Below are 24418 nucleotides of genomic sequence, written 5' to 3'. Positions count from 1 at the left end.
TTCCCCAAATCCCAAAATTTTCTCTTAATTCTCTTAAACATCAAACCGCAACTTTAGTCCTAAAATGGAAGTGTAACATGAAAACCTAACCTTTTATTTGGCCAAGTTTTATTTTCCCCAAAAAAATTTCAAATTTTCTAAAATATTAAAATGAAACCCTAATCTTAACTCTAACCTTTTTTCCCAATATATTTTCACCCATCAAAAAAATTGCAAGAGAAATAAATGTTGTTGAATTCCATGTGTTCTTTTTAATGTTAGTCCTGCATTAGTTTTCTTGGAATTCTAGGATTTCGACTTCAAGATCCACCACCAGCAACAAAGAGGAACAGTAAATGGGGGAGCGGGTTGGAATTTGGGGTTTTAATATAATAATGATCATTTTGCTTTTACTTAAAAAATAACACTTTTGCTTTCAGTCAAGCTATAAAAGTATGTGCACCTTTTGTCCAAAAAAAGGTAACATCATGAGTAAAAAAAAAAAATATATGCATTGTTTATAATTATATGGTATAAAAGGTATATTGTTTGATTTTGGATTCAAGGATGATGTGCAAAACAGATGGGGTAAAATGTAATAAACCCTTAATTTATTATCCTTTGACCCAACAAACCACTTTCAATATGGAGTAATTGAATTTAGGACTATGCACTCTGCTGCATTTGATGTGATCTGACTTCTAAGACATGGGGTGGTGGGGTTTCAATATAAGGAGGCAAAGGGCTTGAGAGTAGGGACTGAGGAGAGGCAGGACCAGGCTGGGAGGAGAAGAACCGGTGGATGAGCAGCAGTAGCAATAAATGTATATTTAGTCATGGGCAACAAGTGTTTAGTAGTTGGGGATAGGTCGGATGGAGGAGAGGAAGGAATAGAGGGTGAGCAGCAGTAGTGAAGAGGAAACAGTGGCGGTACTCAGGGGAAGACGAGAAGATTCCATAATCCATGCAATAGAGGCTCTAACTCTATGGTTAGGGGCCATCCAATTCATCTTTGCTTTGGTCCTCACGGCCTTTCTCTTCCTTTCAGTTCCCGTGGCCCTCACCTTGGTGCTCCTTCCTGTAGGGACCCCTCCCCCTGATGACACGTGGTGCGCATCGCTATCCGGAGCAACTCCATCCGGACTCCCCAAGAGGACACGTGGCGCGCTCCCCTATCCGGACTCCCTCAAGGAGAAGCACACGACACTCACGAACATCACACCCGGACGATAGCATATCTTATTCGGATATGTTGTCCGAATCATTAACTAAAGTGAGCAAGCCTTGCTACGTCATTCCGATAGCCTGCCACAGCCCACGTTCCGCCGCCTGCAGAGCGAAAAGACAGGAGCGATGACAAGTCACCTCCCACGATCTTTGACAGCCGTCCGTAGGGTGATGATGGCCTTGCCACCACCTAGAGGCATCATGACGAGCCAAAAAGTCTTCCCACCATTAAAGAGGGAGGCAGAGCTTCTGACACTATATAAAAGGGTCTTCACACAAGGAGGAAGGTAAGCTTGCTATCCCTGGAAAAGGCCGACAACTTAATCTCTTGAGCCATGGCTAACAAAACCATCGGAGGGTGTGTCCGGACATCCTGTCCGGACATCTTTTGTAGGAAAGAATGAACCAAAACTCAATCTGGGTTGAAAGCGTGCGTCCACTTGGCAGCTATGTGGATCATTGGGACGCAAGACATCAACATTGGCGCCGTCTGTGGGAATTCACTGATTCAGTCGCCGGCAAAGATGTCCACACCTTCCAGAAGCTGCTCGTCTGCTAGAGGAGAAGAAGATTATTCCGAATGGCTCCAAGCCATCGAGAGAAGACAGTTGGAAAGCGAGCGACAAATGCAGGCTCTCCTCCAGGAGACAGCGAGATTGAGAGAAGAAAACGTTGTGTTGCGCATCCATGCTTCATCGACGAGGCTTCCTCGTGGTCAGCGCTCAAGAGGCTAGGGAGCAAACTCAATGCCTGACCCAGAGTCAATATACCTTGGGACAACAGGAGCCATCCCTGAAACATGCAACGTTAGGCCACAAGAGCGACACACGCCCATGCACCAAGCTCCCCAAGAGGAAAGCTCAGACTCTACTCGTCTCTCAACAAAGAGACAACGCGACAAAAGACCCCAGTTGTCAGACGCGATGCACGCGAGGCTAGGCCCATAGGAGCCTGGGAGGCTAAGGCCGCCAGTAGCCACAACCTGGGGAGCGCACCCTGACCCTTTGGTCACCCCTATGGTGCAGAACGTTCCCCCGCACAAAGCGGTACAACAAGTTGGGAGAAACCTCCCAAACGAGCCACCCACTGGCTCCATCAGCAAAAGGCTGGACGACATGCTCTCCACGCCTTTTTGCTCTCATATTGTTCATTACGACCCCCCAAGGGGATTCCTTGTGCCTAAATTCTCCACGTATGATGGGTCCAGTGACCCCTTCGACCACATCATGCATTATCGACAACTCATGACTCTTGATATAGGAAACGATGCGCTGCTATGCAAAGTATTCCCTGCCAGCCTACAAGGGCAGGCCCTCTCATGGTTTCATTGCCTACCTCCCAACTCTGTTGATAATTTTAGGGACCTGTCGGAAGCTTTCGTGGGACAATACTTATGCTCCGCTCGGCATAAACAGAACATTAGCACTCTGCAAAACATAAAAAATAGAGGAGAACGAGTCTTTGAGGGAATTCGTGAAGCGGTTTGGTCAGGCCATGTTACAAGTAGAGGCTTACAGCATGGATGCTGTCCTGCAGATCTTCAAGCGAAGCATCTGTCCAGGCACCCCCTTCTTCGAATCGCTGGCTAAGAAGCCTCTTACGATGATGGACGACTTGTTTCGGCGCGCAAGCAAATACTCAATGCTCGAAGATGACGTGCGAGCAGCCACCCAACAAATCTTGGTTGCCGGACAGGCATCCAGAAGTGGTGCGGAAAGAAATGCCAAACTTCCGGACTGGCCAAGGCCGTCCGGTCGAAGGCAGGAAGAACAAAGCCGCCCGGAACTACCGCCCCTCACACCCCTTTCCATATCCTATGAGAAGCTTCTCCCTATGATTCAAGAAATATCCGACTTCAGGTGGCCTGGACTCCTCAGAGCGGACCCATCCAAAAGGGGTCATAGTAAAAAATGTGTCTACTATAAGGAGCATGGTCACACAACGGAGACGTGCAGAAGCCTCCATTATTTGGTCGAAAAGCTCATAAGGGCAGGACATTTGAAGCAATACCTTCGCTCAGATGCCAAAGGTAGAGATGCTTCCCGAAATCACAACTCTGGAACCCCCAAGGTTCCAACCGCCCCCAAAGCCATTATAAACTATATCAACGGAGACCTATTGGACAAGGAATACGACTCCAAACGGAAGAGACAGAGGCTGTTGCGGGCAGCATCGGTGCGTAAGCGCGTCAACTCCATACGGTCTGGGATAACTGGGAGGGGGGGGGGGGGGCCTCGCCCCATAGATGGGACAATTATTTTCCCACCAGTAGACCCCACACGGATATTGCAGCCGCACCGCGACGCCCTCATCCTGTCCTTGGAGATGGGAGACTTCGACGTGAGACGCATTCTAGTCGACCCAGGCAGCTCGACAGATCTTGTATAAGCATCGGTAATTAGCCACATGGGACGCAATCTAACGGGCCTCAAAAACCCTAGGCGAATCTTGTCCGGATTGAACGGAGCGACAACTACCTCATTGGGAGATATTGTACTGTCGGTCCAAGCTGGCCCAGTCACTCTCAATGTACAATTTTCGGTGGTACAAGATTTATCACCCTTCAATGTTATCTTGGGGCGTACACGGCTGCACTACATGAAAGCCATCCCCTCTATGTATCATAAAATGGTAAGCTTTCTTACCAAGGATGGGCAAATCGACCTATATGGTAACCAGTTAGCCGTTCGCCAATGCTATCAGATAGCACGAGAAATAGGGACCAGCCAGGATGATAAACCCCTCCCTGAGTCCACCCGCGCACTTAACCAATAGCAATTACTGAGTCCGGCGGACAAAGATCCCCCGGCAATGGATCCCTTACAGACGATCCAAATTTCGGAAGAAGGTACTCACCTTACATATATCAGTTCCCTCTTGATGCCGGAAGAGACTTGGAGCATCCAAAACGCCCTCCGACAAAGCCATGACGTTTTTGCATGGGCTCATTCTGATATGAAAGGAATTCACCCCTCCATCGTCTCTCATAGGCTTAACGTCTTGCCAACAGCAAGACCCGTCCGACAGAGGGTTAGACGTTTTCACCCGGACAGGCAAAAGATTATCAGGGATGAGATTGACAAGTTGCTGGAAGCCAGATTCATTAGAGAAGTGGAGTATCCGGACTGGTTGACAAATGTAGTAGTGGTACCCAAAAAGGAAGGCAAATGGCAGGTGTGTGTCGATTACACCAACCTCAATAGTGCATGCCTAAAAGACAGTTTTCCTCTACCACGGATAGACCAAATTGTGGACTTCACTGCTGGGCAAAGGATGCTCTCCTTCTTGGACGCATTCTCCGGATACCACCAAATCCCCATGTCCCTGGCCGACAAAGAGAAGACAGCCTTCATAACACCACACAATATTTATTGCTACAAAGTCATGCCGTTCGAACTCAAAAATGCTGGCGCCACTTATCAGAGACTGATGACGAAGATCTTCAAACCTTTGGTCGGTCGCACAGTGGAGGTATATATTGACGATATCGTGGTTAAAAGCAAAACCCGAGAGGAACATGCCATCCACTTGCAAGAAGTCTTCCACCTCTTAAGGAAGTATGACATGAAATTGAATCCTTCTAAATACGCTTGTGGCGTAAGTGCTGGCAAGTTCCTGAGATTTATGGTCAGCCAAAGGAGGATAGAGGTTAGCCCGGATCAAGTTAAGGCCGTCATGGAAACACCACCCCCCCAGGAGCAAAAAGGAATTACAGCACCTCATAGGCAAGCTCGTCGCGCTAGGACGCTTTATAGCCCGCTTCATTGATGAACTGCGGCCCTTCTTCTTGGCAATACGAAAAGCTGGAGCGAATGGATGGATGGATAGCTGTCAGAGCGCTTTCGAAAAAATTAAACATTGCCTCATGCAACCGCCCATTCTAAGCAACCCCCTCCCTGGAGAAAAATTGTATATGTACCTGGCTGTATCGGAGTGGGCAATTAGCGTTGTTCTATTCCGTTGCCCCTCGCGCAAGGAGTATAAACCTATTTACTACGTCAGCAGAGCGTTGGCGGACGTAGAAACAAGGTATTCAAAGATGGAGCTAACGGTATTGGCTCTTCGAAGTGCCGCACAGAAGCTCCGCCCTTACTTCCAAGCCCACTCGGTGGTCGTGCTAACTGACCAGCCCCTTCGCAACATCCTGCACAAGCCGGACCTAACCGGAAGAATGCTTCAATGAGACATAGAGTTGAGCGAATATGGAATCGAGTTCTAACCCAGGTTGTCCATGAAAGGCCAAGTGATGGCTGACTTCGTGCTGGAATACTCCCGAAGATCTACCTAGTGCAAGGAACCAAGCGGAGAGGAGTAGTGGACTTTGCGGGTTGATGGAGCCTCCCGGTCATCAGAATCCGGAGTAGGGCTCTTGCTGCAATTCCCAACAGGAGAACATCTGGAACAAGCTATCCGACTGGGATTCTCCGCCTCTAACAATGAAGCGGAGTATGAGGCCATCCTATCCGGGTTGGACCTCGCCCTGGCTCTATCCGTTTCCAGGCTCCGAGTCTATAGTGATTCCCAACTTGTGGTAAGACACGTCTAGAAAGAATACGAAGCTAAGGATGAGCGCATGGCGCGATACCTGACTAAAGTGAGAAACACCTTACAACACTTCACCGAATGGACGATCGAAAAAATTAAACGGACTGAAATTGGACGTGTCGACACCCTGGCAGGCATAGCTGCTTCCCTCTCCATCAAAAAAGCCATATTATTGCCTATACATGTGCAAACCAACCCTTCCGTCGCGGAAGCCTCCACTTGCAATACCATTGAGGCAAACCAAGCAGACGACCAAGAGTGGGCGGAGGACATAATAAGGTATCTCCGGACAGATACTCTGCCCGAAGAACCCAAGCAAGCACACAAGACCCGGGTACAAGCTGCCCGTTTCATCCTGATCGGGGGGCACTTGTACAAATGATCCTTTACAGATCCTTATCTCAAGTGCCTAAACCACTTAGAGGCCCTGTATGTATTAGCTGAGTTGCATGAGAGAGTATGTGGGAACTATTCCGGAGGTTGATATCTGGCACACAAGGCCCATTTGCAAGGGTATTACTGGCCCACGATGAAAAAGGATGCGGCAGCCTATGTCAAAAAATGTGACAAGTGTCAAAGGCATGCCCCCATACCACATGTGCCGTCGGAGACATTGAAACCAATTTCAGGCCCCTGGCCCTTCGCGTAGTGGGGCATGGACATAGTAGGACCCCTACTAGCCGCAACTGCCCAGAAGAAATTTCTCCTCATTGCCACAGATTACTTCAATAAATGGGTGGAAGTTGAAGCATACGCTAGCATTAAAGACAAAGATGTCACCAAGTTCGTATAGAAGAACATCATCTACCGCTTTGGAATCCCCCAAACCATTATAGCTGACAACGGTCCACAGTTTGATAGCATCACTTTCCGGAATTTCTGTTCGGAACTAAACATCCGGAATTCATACTCCACACCGCGTTATCCTCAAAGCAATGGGCAAGCAGAGGCCACAAACAAGACCCTAATAACTGCCTTAAAGAAGAGGCTCGAGCAAGCCAAAGGGAAGTGGGTGGAGGAGCTACTCGGTGTCTTGTGGGCTTATCAAACCACACCCGGACGACCGACAGGAAACACTCCCTTCGCCCTCGCATACGGTATGAACGCAGTCATTCCTACAGAAATAGGGCTACCCACTATCCGGACCGAGGCAGGACGACAGGATGATGCAAATGAGGAATTAGGAAGAAATTTGGACTGAGCAGACGAAATAAGAGAGACCGCATCCATCTGGATGGCCGACTATCAACAAAGGACAGCTGCTCACTACAATCGCAAGGCAAAACCCAGGAGCTTCAAAAGTGAAACGCTGGTCCTTAGAAAGGTTTTCGAAAACACTGCTAAGACAGGAGTAGGAAAGTTTCAAGCCAATTGGGAAAGCCCCTATATAGTGTCCAAGACAAGTGAAAGTGGAGCCTATCATCTATAGAAGCTAAACAGAACCCCATTGCTCCGACCATAGAATGTATCCAATCTAAAGCAATATTACCAATGAAAGAAAGATAGAAGAACAATGTGAATGAATATGTTTTATTAATAATTGTGAAATTTTATACAAAAAGGTTCTCTGGACTACTAATACAGAGAAAAATAGCAATAAAAGTTACAAAAAGAAAAGCTCTCATTGGGAGGGCTTGCGGCGCAACTTTTCCTCCTCGCCCGGGGGAATCGAAGGGACATCCCGTTTGATACCATTCTTCTTCATGTAGCAACGGTAGCCGAAGAAATACATCTCGTCCACTTGTCTCTGGTATTCTGTCTTGAGCTCCTCCCTTTGCGCGGCAAACTCAGCCTCCAACTCTTCTTTTTGTGCTAGTAAACGCAACTGCAAGTCCTCTTTCTGTTTTTCTTCAATTGACACCTCTGTCCGGAGTTGTCTCACTTCCCTCCTTAGCTGGGCCGTCTCGTCCTCCGCCTCGTGCAGGCAGGCTTCTATAGTTTCCTCCCGTCTCTTCGCCTCTGCTAGCTCTATCCGGAGAGCCTCGTTGTCGTCCTGAGACCTCTTCAAAGCTTCGGCACTCTCTTCAGAAGCTCTCCAGGCAGCAGATAAGTTGGTTTCGGTCTGCTCCAATCTCGAGCGCAATTTCTCTTCACCACTCATGCGTTGGGAGACGAAGGCCTTCATGTGATCGGTAATCCGCAGCAAGTCTGAAAAGAGATCGCGTTGTTGAACCATGCCGCAAATACCGCTCACCAGCTACAGAGAAACCCACAACAACAAGTTCAATTACCAGCCGTGTGAAAAACACACCAGTATGGCAAGAAAAATCAAGGGGATTAAGCTATACCATTTCCGCCGCTTCAAACATTTTCGCTGAAGGCAGAGCAACATCTGAGCCGGGAGGAATCTGTTTCAGCATCTCTCCCAACTCCACATAGCTGAAAGGGCTAGCAAAGGTGCAAACCGCATCATCAACTGGACTCCCCCCTGACGAAGCGTTATGGTGTGACTCCTCCCCTAGAGACAGACCCTCATCATTCACGGCCGGTTGGATCTCTTTAGGCGAACCCTCATCCAGGACCAACACCGGGTCGGTTGGGTTCTCTTCTGCTATCTCTGTCTGACGCCCCTCCGGATGACCCTCCTGGGCGGATGAGCAGCTGACTTCGATGGTTTCCAAAAGACAATCTTGAAGCCGCCCGCTGATGCCGGACGAGACCTCCCCATAGTCGGCCCCTTTACCGGTACAAGTGCAAGGGAACTCGACTCACAAGGGGGCAAACCCTGCCTTTCAGCCCCCATTTCTTCCATCGGAGGAGCCGTAGGAGGCAACGAGTTAGGGCAAGAGGCCCCGGCTACATCCGCGTCCGGGTGGGGAGAGCCGGGCTGATCCACTGAGGTTTCTTCCTCAGCCAGGAGAGCCAACCGTTCAGTCATTGGAATTGAAGGCCTTGATCCATTTTGACCAGGGATACGTTTGGAATCGCTTGAAACAGCGGGCAAGCCGGAGGGATCTGGAGATCTTATTACTATTCCCTTTATGGGAACCTTCTTCTTCTTTCCCGTTGGGGCGCCAGCGGGAGGAAAGGGCACGGGCCGTTTATCACCAGGGACCCTTCACAAAGTTCCCTCTTGCCTTCTTTCCTCCCGTTGGTTGAGAAGTGCTTGGCGTGCCTGGGCGTCTGCCTCGCGCGCCTCCATGTAGAATGAGAGATCTTTGAGAACAAAGTGTTCTTCGGCCACCACCTTTTTGGGCAGCCGCCTTGGGAGTATGTTGAGTATGTACGACTGGGGCTCTTAGGTAACCAAGCGGAGATTCTGCGCGGAGAGAAGCGTTTGACAACTCCTCTCGTCCGCCGCAATCTCAAATAACTTGTTCAAACGGTCGAAGGACGTTTTTTCCACCCACTCGACTACACGACCCCTCTTGTCTGTACCTGCATTATCAGCAACCAAAGATGTTAGCCATCTCATAACCCTGAAATAAGAAAACAACAAGCGAGCGCCGGAAAAACCCCACAAGCTGCCCTACCCGAGAGCACTAGCGAGCGGTTTGGGGAAAACTATATCTCTGGATGCTCCAATAGCCTAGCCCAGACACCCCGGACTAATACATGCCCCTTGGCTCCCCCATTCGTCGAATCCGGAAGATGAGTCACCAATTGAAGGGAAGGCAGGTGGGCAGCTAGGCTGAAGAGGTCAGTTTTCCCCTTCTTGATGGAGTAGATGAAAAGAACCTCCAGCAGTGAAAGGTCCAGGTTGAACAACATGCTCAAAATGCTGCACCTCATCAGCACCTGGACTATGTTGGGATGGATGTAGGCCGGGGGGATCTGGGTGAAGTGAAGAAATTCTTTGAACAACGATGGGAGGGGGAACCGGAGCCCAGCATTGAATTGCTCATTGGTGAAGTAGATAGCGTTGTCCGCAGATTTCTCAGTGGACACGGCCTCTCCGTCCACAAACTGAACAGACACGCCATCGGGATGCAGAAGCGTTCACAGAACTGCCTCACATTCAGTTTGTCCACGGATTTTTCCGCATAGACCACTTCGGACGCACCTTTGCCGCTCTGCCCGACCGTGCTAGATGAAGCAACGTCCTTTTTCGCAGACATTTTTAAGAGTGGGGCCGAAACAGAACCTGCATGGCAGGATGCCAACAGTAAAAAACAAGGACTCGACCCCACAACCCTAACGAAAAAAACGCCCAGAAAACCTAACGATTTGGCTCTACCCCAAAGAAGGATCGGTAACCCACAAAAGGTGCAGTGGGGCAACAGGAACCCTAACATAGCCAAAACAAAACCAGAATCCCCTGAAAAAGCCCTAAAAACCAATACCGACCCCCAGTCGCAAGTAACTTGCCCAACAAGCCAGAAACAACCGCAAAACAAACACAATGAGGAGAAGACAAGAATAGAGAACATACCGAGCGTAAACTGGCAAAATGGAGATGAAGTCTGCGATGCAGTCACCGTCACGACACGAGTATTGCTGGCAGAAACCCTAGAACTTCACTTGCAGATGAAGATACGCAGAGAGTCGAAGAGAGAGCACTACCAGCAGAAATGCAGAAGAGAAAAAATACAAGCGTAGGAGGCTCGATCTACTATTTAAAGAGAGACAACCCCTCGGTATTCCAAAACGCCCAACCGTGTTGTTATTGAAAAGACACGCTGCCTGAGAATTCCCAGGGATGACGACTCGTCATAAATGCTCTTCTTTTTTTTCGCCTCCGCGCACCACGTGGCCCAATGAGCACAAAAAATAACCTCAGTTTCAAAAACAATTATTTTTAACCCGTCCATTCTGCCCGGGCAAAATCGGCAGGTTAAAAGGGGGGCATTGTAGGGACCCTTCCCCCTGATGACACGTGGCACGCATCGCTATCCGAAGCAACTCCATCCGGACTCCCCAAGAGAACACGTGGCGCGCTCCCCTCTCCGGACTCCCTCAAGGAGAAGCACACGGCACTCGCGAACATCACACCCGGACGATAGCATATCATATCTGGATATGTTGTTCGGATCATTGACTAAAGTGAGCAAGCCTTGTTACGTCATTCCGACAGCTTGCCACAGCCCACGTTCCGCTGCCTGCAGAGCGTAAGGACATGAGCGATGACAAGTTGCCTCCCACGATCTTTGACAGCTGTCCGTAGGGTGATGATGGCCCTGCCACCACCTAGAGGCATCATGACGAGCCAAAAAGTCTTCCCACCATTAAAGAGGGAGGCAGAACTTCTGACACTATATAAAAGGGCATTCACACAAGGAGGAAGGTAAGCTTGTTATCCCTGGAAAAGGCCGACAGCTTAATCTCTTGAGCCATGGCTAACAAAACCATCGGAGGGTGTGTCCGGACATCTTTTGCAGAGAAGACTGAACTAGAACTCAATCTGGATTGAAAGCGTGCGTCCACTTGGCAGCTATGTGGATCATTGGGACGCAAGGCATCAACACTTCCCTTTCTACTTCCCCTCTCCCACCACTCACCTGCCTTTGTTTCTTTCTTCTTCATTATTCTATTTTATTTTCAAATGAATACCTTCTTGTTTGTATTTATACTACAGGATATTTGGGTTGCTTTTAGTTTTTACGGTGATTCCCGTCAACGACAAATGCAAATTTGGGAGAAAACTGTCCAGGTGCTCACCCCACCATATATGATATATCCTCTTTCAGTTGCAAAGCAAGTTTCCTTTCTTAGATCTTGCTACTTATGTCTATCATTATTCATGTGATTTTCTTGTTCATCATGGAAATTAGCCAGGTATATTTGTGAGAATGGTTGCAGTTATTTTCGGGTAACTCTACATGTGGAGGACATAAACGCGTTCGACCCAAATCATATACCTATGGTAAGTTCATAGACATCGGGTATTGGTGATAGCCCAGTCACCAAACCCATGTCTGTTTCTGTTGGTTTAAGTAGAAGTGTGTTTTGGAGGGCCATGTTAATTGTTATGAATGTTAATGCAATGCATTGAGGGTAGAGAAAGTGTGTTTTAGTTTATAAATTTCTTGCAATCCTCTTTCCCAGGAAATATGATGGATTAACCTGTTTCAAAGTTCAATCAGCTCTTTCTTGGAAATATCAATATAAGCAATCTCATTTATCTGCATCGACCCATTTCTTTTCCTGTGAACATTTTTTCCAATGTTTTGAAAAATTTGGGATCTGATTGTTCGGTTGAACTAGTTGTACCACAGGTTAACTCACTAATCCAACAGACAGATCCAATTTACCAGACCGGGTTTCTCCATTTTTTCCCCTTATGGCTGGAACATCACTAAGTTAATTATATGCATATATTTTCAAATTGTTGTAATTATTTTTAATATTCATAAAATATATATCATATATTTCTGAAATATGTTGTCTGGGTGAGAGAGAGAGAGACAGAGAGATAGAGACTTATTAGTTTATTTCTATGTGTTAGGCAAAAATAATGTTTTTTGACTCTGTGCTTGATGCAGTCTTTGGATATGAGCCACATTCAATTCTGCCAACTGGTTTCGTTGCACTTGTTGATTTTACAGGTTTCATGCCTCTCCCAAGAATTAAATTCCTCGCCATTAGTGCTGTAAGTCTAGCTATCTTTAAAAATAATGCATGGCCTACTCAATTTCATGGGGCCTTCCTAGTGCTTCTATTTCTCATGTTGGGGGACAAAATGATCAGGTGTTCTACACACCATTCCTGCAGCATGTATGGACTTGGTTGGGTTTTACACCAGCAACGAAGAAAATTTTTACCTCCCTACGCGGATCTGGTCATAGTTGCATCATAGTGCCAGGTGGAGTGCAAGAGTCATGCCTTATGGAGCACGGTTGTGAGGTTCAATTCTTATAACTTTCCACTTTTAGGCTTGATACTATAATACATCGTTAGCTATGCACGCATACATGTAATAGCAAACTCTTTCTGGATAACCTGCAAGTGGAAATCAAGTTCCAATACAAGAAAAAATGTGTGGCAGGAAAGAAACAGTAACATGATCACCAAAATAACAGACTAATTAAACAAACTCTTTTTTGTTTTTTTTTTTTTTTTTTTTTCTGATGAGGGAACAAACCAAATATGCTACCAGAAGGTAGGTGAGAAACAGTCCATGCTTAGACTGGAAATTCAACATTGTTCTACAAATATTATTTAGTTATTATTCTGTTGTTGGTTCAGTTATGTTTTCTTTGTCATAGATTGCCTTCCTCAAGTCTAGAAAAGGATTTGTTCACATAGCCATGGAGATGGGACGGTCGCTGGTTCCAGTTTTCTGCTTTGGTCAGGTATAGCTTTTTCCCAATCAGGTATTTGGGCTTCGGCAGACTGCAGAGATCTCTAGGCTTAGCCTGATATTCTTGTCCTGTTTATTTTACATTTGATTATTCATGGCAATACTCTTTGGCTCTTGGAATTGGTTCATTCTAGCATTTCCATGACCTTGCAGATTTGATGATTCATTTTTATCTTAAAACAGCTATTCAATTTTACATTCTATTTAATTCTGCATTTTCTAAATTGAACATGGGTTGAGGGTTAAGGCAGTGAGAGAAAACACAATGCCAAGGAATTAATGGAGGATGTAACCTTGGGTAGAGCTAGATGATGAAAAGGATTCATGTAGCTGACCTAAGTAGTTGGAATAAAGGATTTGTTGAGTTGACTTGGATGGAATTGAGTAGGGTAATCCTATAGTTGATGCTTATGCTTTGCTCCCAAAAGAAAGACAAATAAATCCTTTGTTTTCATTGATTGTACTACAGTCAAACAAGTGGTGGAATCCTGGTGGAAAGCTGTCACTGCAAATTTCTAGAGTTATCAAGTTTACCCCCATTTTCTTTTGGGAAATCTTAGGGTAAGCATATATAGCATCCTCTTTTGTAGATTTACTTATTTTAATAAGAAACCCTTTGTATTTTCCACATTTAAAATCATATGTTACTTTCTTCTAATGTCAAGAGATGGAAAAGATGAAATGCCAAAACCACGTTTTCATCTACTCTTGTGGATGATAGTTGAGCCAGTCTCAGAAGCTTTATTAATCTACAGTGAGACATGGAAACACTATTGCTTCAGAATGTAAAAGTTTGTTTCATAGTAATTTTAGGAAGTGGTTTTTAATTTTTTTAACACTTAAAAACACTCTTTTTATAAAAAAATTCTTAAAGTTAGAAAAAGTAGAAGCATTTTCTAAAATTACTATCCAACAAATTCTAAGTAATTTTATGTTATTTAAATATCTGAATAACATTTTTCTTTGAAGTCTTATTCATGGTGCTTTTCTTTCTCAGATCTCATTTACCTTTACCAGCATTTAGTGCATGTGGTGGTGGGTAGGCCAATTGAGATTAAGCAAAATCCACAACCCACTGTGGAAGAGGTGTGGATGCTTTCTAACATGTTGTTTCTGTTAGTAAGTTTCTTGCTCAAAACTGGTCTCCAATTCACCCAAAGTTTGTGAACTATTGGAATCGGAACCTCTCTGTTTCTCAAGAGCATATCAAGCTATGCTACAGGGTCTGCCTGCTTGTGTTTTTATAAAAAGTAATATTAAGCAAACCGAACCTTGTGGAAATTAACATCTGTATGATTCAACATGTGTGGACCCCGCATTTCGTACTCATGCGTTTCCCACTCGATGGCGAGCTCGATTTTTATTTTGAAAAATTGATTTTAATTGATTAAAAAAAATGACTTGGAGTCGCCACTTATTTTTGTTTTATTTTTAAAGGGTAAACAAAATAAGAAAGAAAAACCCTAAGTGTGACTCTTTGTTTTGGAAAAGGTTGGTCTACAAAAAACTGGATCGGGTTCGGGGGTCAGGTTACTTATCGGGAAGGTACGGTAAAGACCGTAGCACCCCTCTAAGTCCCTAAAATCGGGTCTCTACTAATAAAATGAAGCTAACATGACAATCAATGAGAAAATCGATGAATACTCAAAGTGATCATGCACATATGAGAGTCAGAAAATGCATATGAATTAACCAGAGTGAGAATGAGCGCATACCTAGGCAACGAACCTTCATGCGCTATCAAGAAAAAGGGTTAGCACATAATTAAAGAATAAACTCGAGCATGCCATAGAGCAAGATGAATCAATCAAGTGTGATGATCAAATCAATTAATCAAAAATTACTTATGTAGGGCCCCCACCAAAGCCCGTTTATTTTGCACGAATCAATTCCATAAATCTCATCACTTGAGAATTACGAAATTTAATTTGTGATTGATTTTTAAAATATTTTAAAATCATGGAAGTAACAAAAAATGTATGCCGAAGAAAAATGGCAACGAATTTTATAGGAAAACGGATTTTTGGGAACCTAAAACAAAACTAAGGACGAAGAATAGGAGAGTTAAAATCATTTTTAAACAAACTAAAATCTAAGGAATTATTTGAAGAATGAGGTTTAGAAAAATATTATCCCAAATTAAAGATGGTGAAATGGGACATGTCACGTGGGTCAAAGGGTCTATGAGATGGTCTTGAAAGACCTTGTAGGAGGGGGACCCGAAGTGCCAATGAGGTTGTAACTGTTAAGTGGGTGGTTGCGGCTGCATCCTTCCCGAATCACCCTCTTGTCGACTTAGCAAAGCCTCTCTTCTGATGTGAAATTACCATTGAAGTCATAGTCTTCTCAAATGCTTCACAGGATTACCATCCTCTGTCACTTCATCAGGGACATTCACTTTCATGTCGTTGACTTTCAATTCCGGAATTCTCTCATCGGGACAGTCCATCACACCTTTTTACCTCTTCTGTTATTGCCCTCTTGACACTTATGCCTTTTTTCACTATTTCTCAATCTTGCCTTCATTCCCATGGGTGCCTATCACAGTTGCAGCCTTGGTTTCAGAAGTGGATGAGTCCTTCAGGAGCTTGGATACCACACCTATGAGTTTCAGTGTACTTCCTTCTATGTGAGGTGGTCCACATGGACAGTCAAACATTTCTAGTCACTTGCAGTTTTCCTCAAGACCTCTTGCTTATACTCTAATTAGTTGGTATCTAAACTGAGAATCATGCAGATCGACTGCGTCAATATTATCACCAGGTTTCGACTGTAGAAAAGAGAAGTCCATAAAAGCAAGCCCATTGGATGAAGTAACCCCTTCGGCATATAAGATGTCCACGTCTGAGGGTTCATAGTCTGTTCTCAATATATCAACAGCCCGCTCCAAGAAATAACTATCAACACTAGGTAGCATTTCCAATTCACTTCTCCGCTTATACATGGACTGAATGGCTGCATCATTCCATAACTCCTTCGCCGAAGGTGCATATTCACGAGTAGCCGCTGGAAAAATGGCTTTCCAGACTATCTCTGACCACTGTCACAGAACGAGGAAGAAGAAGATCGGACTCGCCTAAACACCAAACAAAGATTGGCTTCCGACGTCGCCAACGATGGCCAAGGCTACGGCCATAGCGGATTAGGTGATGGCGGTCGTCGACGGCGCCACGCAGGGCAGTGAGATGGATGTCTCAGCTGAGTTTGGTATCCAGCTGTCAATCAAACCCTGTGCTGAACCCCACAGGCATCAGGGTAAAGCAATTCACGTTCCCATTCCCTTCCACGTGCACTGTCAAATACATTTTCCCTTGAGAGAGTGTGAAAACAGAAAAGAGTCCAAGAGCGTCAATGCTCCATCTCAAGTTGTTCTTCATGCACTAGCAGTCCATTTAATGGCTAAAAGAAAATGCTAATGAATCATTTTCTTTTGGGCAGAGGTGTAAGACGCAACAGCCAGATTATGGTGATGAATCTTTAACCTTTATGCAACAGTCCAGACAGTGATTTTTGGCTGCAAGAGTGCTAGCAGCGAACGAGACTTTTGGTGTTGGAATCGTTCAACGAATCCTTCAATGCATAGAAGTACGCATCCATTACGAACCAGCCTGTACACGAGGATGAAGATGAGGTGACAACAGAGCTACAAGGACAAATCTCCTCCTTAATGGCGTCGTTCCCAAGGATCAAATCGGCAAAACACATGGACCCCACTGAGAGCAAGATAAACGTCTATCCCTTTTGACGTTGAGACATATCACCATAAAAAAAAAAGCCTTTGTCAACAAGATGCAGGGAACTCGTCAAAGCTAAAGCACCAACTTGACAAAATATATGCCTCGCATGGGATTCAACACCGGTAATAACCATTAACCCATCCTCAATATCCACCAGCTTACTAACGGATCTGACATCACCCACCATGTTGGACTTTATGAACCCAGGCTCATCTAAGAAAGCATCGCCAAAAGGGGTGGAAAGGGAGAGATAGGGGGGGGTGGTGAGAACAATGTGGAAATCTAGAGAGAAAGATAGGTCGTGAAGCTGCAGTCAAATGAGCACATGCAGGGGAGATATGTGACGTGGGTACGGCAGATAATGAAGTTAGAAAATGGGTATGATTGTCTAGGTGAATATAAAAACGAAATTGGAGAATTAAGTGGTGAGGTTTAGTGAGAAACGGGTGTAGGAAACTAGAGAGAGAAAAGGTGATGGGATGAGAATGAGTATATGCATGGTGTGTAAAGAGAAGGTAGTGGACGGGTATATGAGAGTAATGAAAAGTGGTGATATGGGTAGGGTATTTTCATGCATGGCAAGATGGAATTATGAGTGAAGGGTATGGTGAGTATGGAAATATTGGAGAAAAGTGGGTGTAGAGAAAGATTGAGGAAAGATGGAAGAGGATGTAAGCATAGAGTTAGTGGTACGAAGAGAGAGAAAAAATGGTAAACATGGTATGGGTTTGATGGGTACCAAGATGGGTATGGTGATGAGAAAATGTACCATGCTTTCTGGGCGAATATTCCATCTCTATGAACTGTAAATTTCATTCTCAGTATCCAACTACTTCCCAAAGGCTTCGCCAGCATTACCAACTTCAGCAAATGATATTGTAAGCCATCCGATCGTATTAGGAATTATAGCAATCATCAATGACCCTTTTCGCCCAATAGATTCAGCAATCTGGCCGAAGACTATTACCCCAACCATGGTTCACCTTCACAATTTGATGAAATGAAATGCTCAATGGAACCCATTGATTCATAAAAGCCCCCAGAATGATATTTGCGACAATGGGATGGGGCGCTGAACAGGTTCCCATCTGTGTTGACCCCATTCTCAATACTGTGACTCAGGACACTAACACCATCTGAACCAAATCAACCACTGCAAGGCTAGTGCTCACCAGAGAGCCAGTCCCGACTTAGCAAATCTTTTACCACCTTACCTCCTCAGACAGAGATGAAATAAACAATGTATGCCATGGATGGATATCAAGAAACAGGGGAAGATGGAGAAACAGAGCATAAAAGAAAATGAATAAAAAAGAAAAACTCAAAGTCCTCACTTCATGAATCGTCAGTGAATCCTCTGATTTGGTGAGTAAAACTCATCTCAAATACAACTATGGGCATTGGCATAATAGAGGTATAACATACTCAAATCAGCAATGGCAAACATGGATGCAAGATTTTATCTCAACAAGCAAACAAGTGGCCTTCATTATCCACCCCAAACAATATAATGCTAAGAAAAACAACAGCAATCTGAGGAAAAACAGTGAATGAGTAGAAATGAAAAAATTGCAGAGTTCATACCTGAGTTCTTCAAGCAAAAAGCCTACCCAAACAGAGAATCCCTTCTCTAGCTAGAATCTGTTCCCCTCGAACCATCCAGCTTCCTGCCCAAACTCCCAAAGCTCTCTAAAAAAAATGTATCTCTCTCTCAAACGCGCCCCCTGAAAATCTCCTCCAAAAAACAAGCTAAAAAAAAACTCCTCCCAAAAGCTCTCTCAAGTTCCCTCTGTTTTCTCCTGCCTCCCCCTAGAAAACTCTTTCCCCGTTTTTCTTAGCTTTTTTCTCTCCTCTCTCGTCTGCCCCTCACTTCCTAAAACAACCAAACCAAAAGGCCTCCTCTCTAAAAGCTCTCTGCCGTCCTCCTCAAGCCATCGATACCTCCAAAAATATCTCCCTTTTCCCTACCGGATTTGCCCCTCCAACAACTTGCAGAAACAGCCACCCCCTCCACTACTCTGCAGCTGGAAGAAAAAAACATTCTCCAACGGCCAAACGACCTCTCCATGCAGCTGCCAGCCTCCACTCACTATCACATGCAGCTGGCAACATCCTCACAAAAAAACAAATATGCTCCTCCTTCTAGAACATCCCTCCAAGTGTCCCTCCCCTAGTGGTTCTCAAAACCACTACTTTGATTCCACCACAGCCCATCTCGGAGTGACACATGGCCACCTAAAGTGGCGACACCTGTCAAACTTGGCTGCAGCAAAAGCAGACCCTGAATGGGGGTCTACAACATGGGTAAGCTGTTTTTCGTTTTTAAACAAATATAAATATATAAATAGGCCAGAGAATTAAGCAATAAGTGAAATTATTTAGTATCGACTTCATTTTTATTAATTGTTGAGCAGGTCAGTTTGCTGATGGACTCAAAAGATCTCTTTGAAAGGCACAAAGCAAGAGTTGGGCATGCTGACCTTTAGTTGAAAATTCTTTGAACAGATTTTACTTGGATTGAGCAGTTCAGTCCCTTATCTCCTGTTGATCCCTTTAGTGATATGCCTTCTCATGGTGTAACTGCTTAGAAAAGAAATAACACCCTAATTTTATCCTACTACTAAGATAAGTAGTCACATATGGTTAGTTGTCTTTCCTCTGCATTTGGCTATTGGAAGGGTCTCCAAAAAGCCCGCGGCCCACGGCTCGGCCAGGCCCAGCGGGCTAAAGCCCGACCCGAGCCCAGCAGGCCCGAGCCCATTTCTGGATGGACCGGGCCATGGGCCCCAATTTAGGCCCGGCCCGCCCATAGGCCCGCCACTTAAAAAAAAAAAAATATATATATATATAAATATTCAAGAAATAGAAAAGGCTACATTAATAAAAATATTCATTGCTAACTATTTTATTCATTGAATGTATACATTACATTTGAAAATGTGGGAAAAGTTTACATCACTACAAAATAAATACATCCCAACTAGGTTGACACCTACTTATTTGTCAATCATTTGTACTTTTCAACCACAAAAATAAAAATAAAAATATGACATACATTTAGTAAAATATTTTAATCATTATCTCTTGGCGGTGATGGTGAACTATCGCAAATCCATGAAGATCTTGATGATTTTAGTTTTTCCATATCGATAAGCATATTTTCTTCTTGAATAGAATCAAATATCCTTTTATTTGCTATTGCCCAGTCTTTCACACATATATTTGCTTCAATAGAATCCGGCGCTAAGCTGCATCGTTTATCACTAACTACTCTTCCACCTGCACTAAAAACAGCTTCTGATGCAACTGTACTCACAGGAACTGTTAGTACATCATGAGCAATGATAGAAAGCACAAGATATTTGTGTTGTTGTGATTTCCACCATATTAAAATATCAAAATCTTCATCATCTTCAAATGAAATTAAATCAATATTAAGATATCTATCTAAATCAGTTGTGTTGTTTGGAGAACTATTTGTTGCATTCTTTCGACTTTTTAACATTTCTAGAGCTCTTTTATAAAAAGATGAAGAGCTTGTAGATGTAGGTGGTAATTTAATAGAACTAATATCATCACCATATTTTTCTTTATAATGGTTATATAAATTATATAATAATGAATTTACTTCATTTTTAATTTCTTCAATTTTTATTTGGTCATTAAAATAAATAATTGTTAACCATTCATCCAAAGCTTCAAATTTCAATCTAGGGTCCACAATTAAACCAAGATAAAAATTAAAGGTATTTCTCCCCAATATTTTCTAAATTTTTCTATCATTGCAAATATTGCATCATTAAATATATCCAAATTTAAATATTTTTGAAGTACAATAAAAATATTAGTTATTTGCATGACAACTCGGTTTGAAGATGGATAATATACACCACAAAAATTTTTTGTTGAAGTATCAAATACTTCAAAAAGATCTCTTAAAAGATCTGCAATATGACAATCATAATAATTTAATACATCAATATCTGCTTTACAATCATTGCTAATTAATTGTATTTCATATAGTTCTACTACTTTTCTATATTTTATAATAGTTTGTAAAAGTTTATAAGTGGAATTCCATCTAGTGGGCATATCCAAATTTATATTTCTTTTTTTTCATATTTAACATTTTGCAACAATCAAAAAATAATTCATGTTTTGCTTGAGAACTATTAAGACCCGCAACAATGCCTCTAATTTTTTATAATGTATCATCAACGTGTTTTAATCCATCTTTTACAATTAAATTTAAAATATGTGCACAACAGCGTACATGAAATATTTTACATTGATCTTCTTTTATTTGTCAATATTGTTTTAATCTAGATACCCCTGCATCATTATTAGAAGCATTACATAATGTTATTGTAAATATTTTATCACGAATGCCAAATTTATAATTTCATCATTTATTAAAGATGCTATATTTTTACCATTATGTGGAGCATTTATTATTTTAAATGAAATAATTCTTTTATTTAATTTCCATTCATTATCAATATAATGAGCAGTTATACATAAAAAACCACTGTGAGTTAAAGATGTCCAAATATCAGATGTTAAACAAATTTTTCCTTCAAAATTTGCAAAAAAAAAAAAAAAAAAAAAAAAATTCTTTTTGTGTTTCAAATTTTTTTATAAGAATTCTTTTAATTTTATTTCCAGAGCAACCTTGAAACTGAGGATTAACAGCTCGTTGCATTGTTCCCGTATAATCATAAGTTTCCATGAAATTGAAAGGTTGTTCTGCTCTTATTATATAACCAATCATTTTTTCACGACAATAAGATTCATCATAAGAAAATGTTTTTCAATTTCCACTTTCATTTTTACCTAATTGCATATAATTTCTAATATCTACATTATTTTTAGTTTTACAATTTTCATAATGCCTTTTTAAATGACTTGTACCTGGATTTGAGCCACCCCTAAGAAGTTTGTTATAAATTTTACTTTTTGCTTTTATTTCTTTTTTATTATTTTCTAAATTTATTTCTATTAATCTATCAAAAAAATTTCATATATTTGAAGTAAATTTTTTGCTATCACATGCATTAGATGAAGAACAAGAACCACTTGCCATAATTATAATTATTGATAAAATATTATGCTAAAAATAATAAATGTAAAATTAAAATGTAACAAATAAATAAAAGAAAATGTGAAGTATGTTACTAAATTGGAGAACCAAAGCAGAAATTCCTTCAAATTTGAACTCTTTGAACCACCAATGCTTGTTTTTCACCACCAATAATATTGAATAATTTGAGACAAAATGCAATAATTAGAAATATTGTGGAATGGGAGAGAGTTTAAGAGTTGAGAGAATAGAAAAAAATTGAGGTATTTAATATTTATAGGGATTTAAATATTAGGATTTAATTTTTTTTTTTTTAAATGTCAAGACCGTTCAACGGTCATATATTTGATATTTATAAATTATGAGTGGCATGTTCAACGGTCATGTGACCATTGAACAACCAACTCACTTTTATTTTTTTTCAAAAATCATACAACATTTCTAATATATATATAACTAATGCAAAATAGTTACATGAAAGAGGGCTAGCTTAGTTGGTGGCTAGCTCTTCTTGAATGCTTATGGATCCATAAGGGAAGAGGTTCGAATCCAATCTCCTTCCCTTCAAAACTCAAAAATATTTTAATTTTTACCCAAAGTCCGCCTAGCCCGCCCAACTTGAGGGCCCACGAGTTGGGCCACGGGCCTTAGATTTACCAAGGGCCCAGCCCGGCCGGCTTGTTGACCAGTCAACGGGCTCAGTGGCCCGCCCCGGGCTAGGCCGGCCGGCCCGGCCCGTTGGAGACCCTTCTTGGATATGCTTCAATTCCAAATAAGAATCCTTCCCCCGTCATTCCCTACGTTACAATTTGCTTTCATGAATTATGTTCACAATATGCTGCATCTTCTGATGGGGCCGACCTATTAGACATCCTACTAGTTCTGGCAAACAAACTATTCCATTTGTGTATTGCATCACCATCATGTAAATGTACATTTATGGGATTATGCATGCAATCCTAGGTACCAAATTGGTTTTTACCAAAGTTGAAATATGGGTCATTTAATTTAACGTCTATGAATCATCGAATAAAGATATATTCAAACATATAAGATCATAATATGTGATTAAGATTAAGATTAAAATAATGTGATTTACACAAACATATAAGATCATAATATAAAAAAATAGGATTAAGAATGAAATAATGTGATTCGCATGCTAGATACAGAGTAAGTAACAGAATTCCAGATGCAAAGCAACAAAATCTAAATTACACATTTGACATTCCCTAATTAATGGTGCTATCAAGTAGGCATTGAATCCATAACTAGTCGATTGTGATGTTGGCTTCCTACTTGGGTAACTCCAAGAGGTAGCTTAAAATATTTGCCAAAGGTCGAAATCAAAAGCTTTGAGATGTGCCATTAACTTGATTGTTATTGACATTTTTTTTTTGGATTCTTTTCTTTTTTTGTCTATGTTAATAATACTATATGATTGTCACGTCCCAAAACCCGTTACAAGGGTATGACGGTTATTTCACGCCTCAAGTCCAAATACTCAAAGTGGAAATGACACAAATATTCGTATTATAACTGAAAATTTACTAATTACCAAATTCCTATTCCAAGTAGTATGATAAAATTTTAAAATCTCCAAGTATCAACTTAAAAAAAAAAAAAAAAACTAATACATCAACCAAAGTGTTATTGTCCAAATAACTCCAAACTTAACATAATTCAAACAAGAATTAAGTTTTAACATTTAAACAATGTCCAAAATAAAAAGAGTTTAAACAAATGTCTTAATAAAGTCAAATTTCCCTTTTAACAGTCACTCATCACCCGAACTGAGGTTACCTCAAAGATTATCAACAAAAGGGGATGAACTCAAAGCCCAACAAAAAACATTAATACAGTTTCATGGATTAAACATTTTTAATCATGCTTGCAAATAAGAGATATAATATATACTTATTTTTATAAAAACTTTTGAGTTCAAAATACTAATACATTCAAACTTTTCAACAAAACTTCCTCATATCCATTTCAAAACTATCAAATTAAATACATTCAAAATATCTTTACTCTGATTATTGTATGACAAATGGTGCCCAATTTGATGAGACTTCACAATTGAATAACTAGTTTCAAATTTGTTTCATTTAAGGTGAACAAAACCAAATGTCAACAATTATAACCCGTTGACTAAGGCTATAAGGTCAACTATTATAACCCAATTACTAGGGTCATAAGGTCAACAATTATAACTCATTGATTAGGGTCATAGAAATGTCAATAATTATATTCTGTTTACTAGGGTCATAGGAATTAAAGTTAAACACTTTATTTCATTAATTCAAACTTGCAAAACAAAATATCATATCTCCAAAAAATTTCATTTTTCATTTTTCATAAACAAAGAAAATTCTCAAATATATTTTTCATACAAAAACACATATTTGATCCATGAGTAAAAATAAAAATAATATTTTTACATATTTCAAAATACAATATAAAAAGAAAATTATTTTCTTTTATAAAAATCTACATTAATTTCCCTTACCTTGAAGAAGTGCTCAAAAACTTGAAGTATTTACTTATCACTTAACATAATATCATATACAATTGGTAAAAATTTGATAATCCTAAAAATATTTTATTTAG

At 41.8% G+C, this 24418-nt stretch overlaps 1 protein-coding gene across 1 annotated transcript; it reads left to right on the top strand.

Moving 5' to 3' along the window:
• The first annotated feature begins 890 nt into the window (after positions 1-890).
• LOC117913178 (diacylglycerol O-acyltransferase 2D-like) lies at positions 891-14112 on the top strand. The gene is made up of 8 exons (XM_034828134.1): positions 891-1043; positions 11267-11341; positions 11467-11554; positions 12174-12236; positions 12379-12534; positions 12897-12983; positions 13461-13552; positions 13989-14112. Exons 3-8 carry the CDS (start codon positions 11552-11554, stop codon positions 14032-14034), a joined length of 447 nt encoding a protein of 148 aa, XP_034684025.1. The 5' UTR covers positions 891-1043; positions 11267-11341; positions 11467-11551; the 3' UTR covers positions 14035-14112.
• Positions 14113-24418: the final 10306 nt, after the last annotated feature.

This window comes from Vitis riparia, chromosome 4 (assembly GCF_004353265.1).
Source record: "Vitis riparia cultivar Riparia Gloire de Montpellier isolate 1030 chromosome 4, EGFV_Vit.rip_1.0, whole genome shotgun sequence".
NCBI lineage: Eukaryota > Viridiplantae > Streptophyta > Magnoliopsida > Vitales > Vitaceae > Vitis > Vitis riparia.
This window is presented reverse-complemented; position numbering and strand designations above follow the sequence as displayed.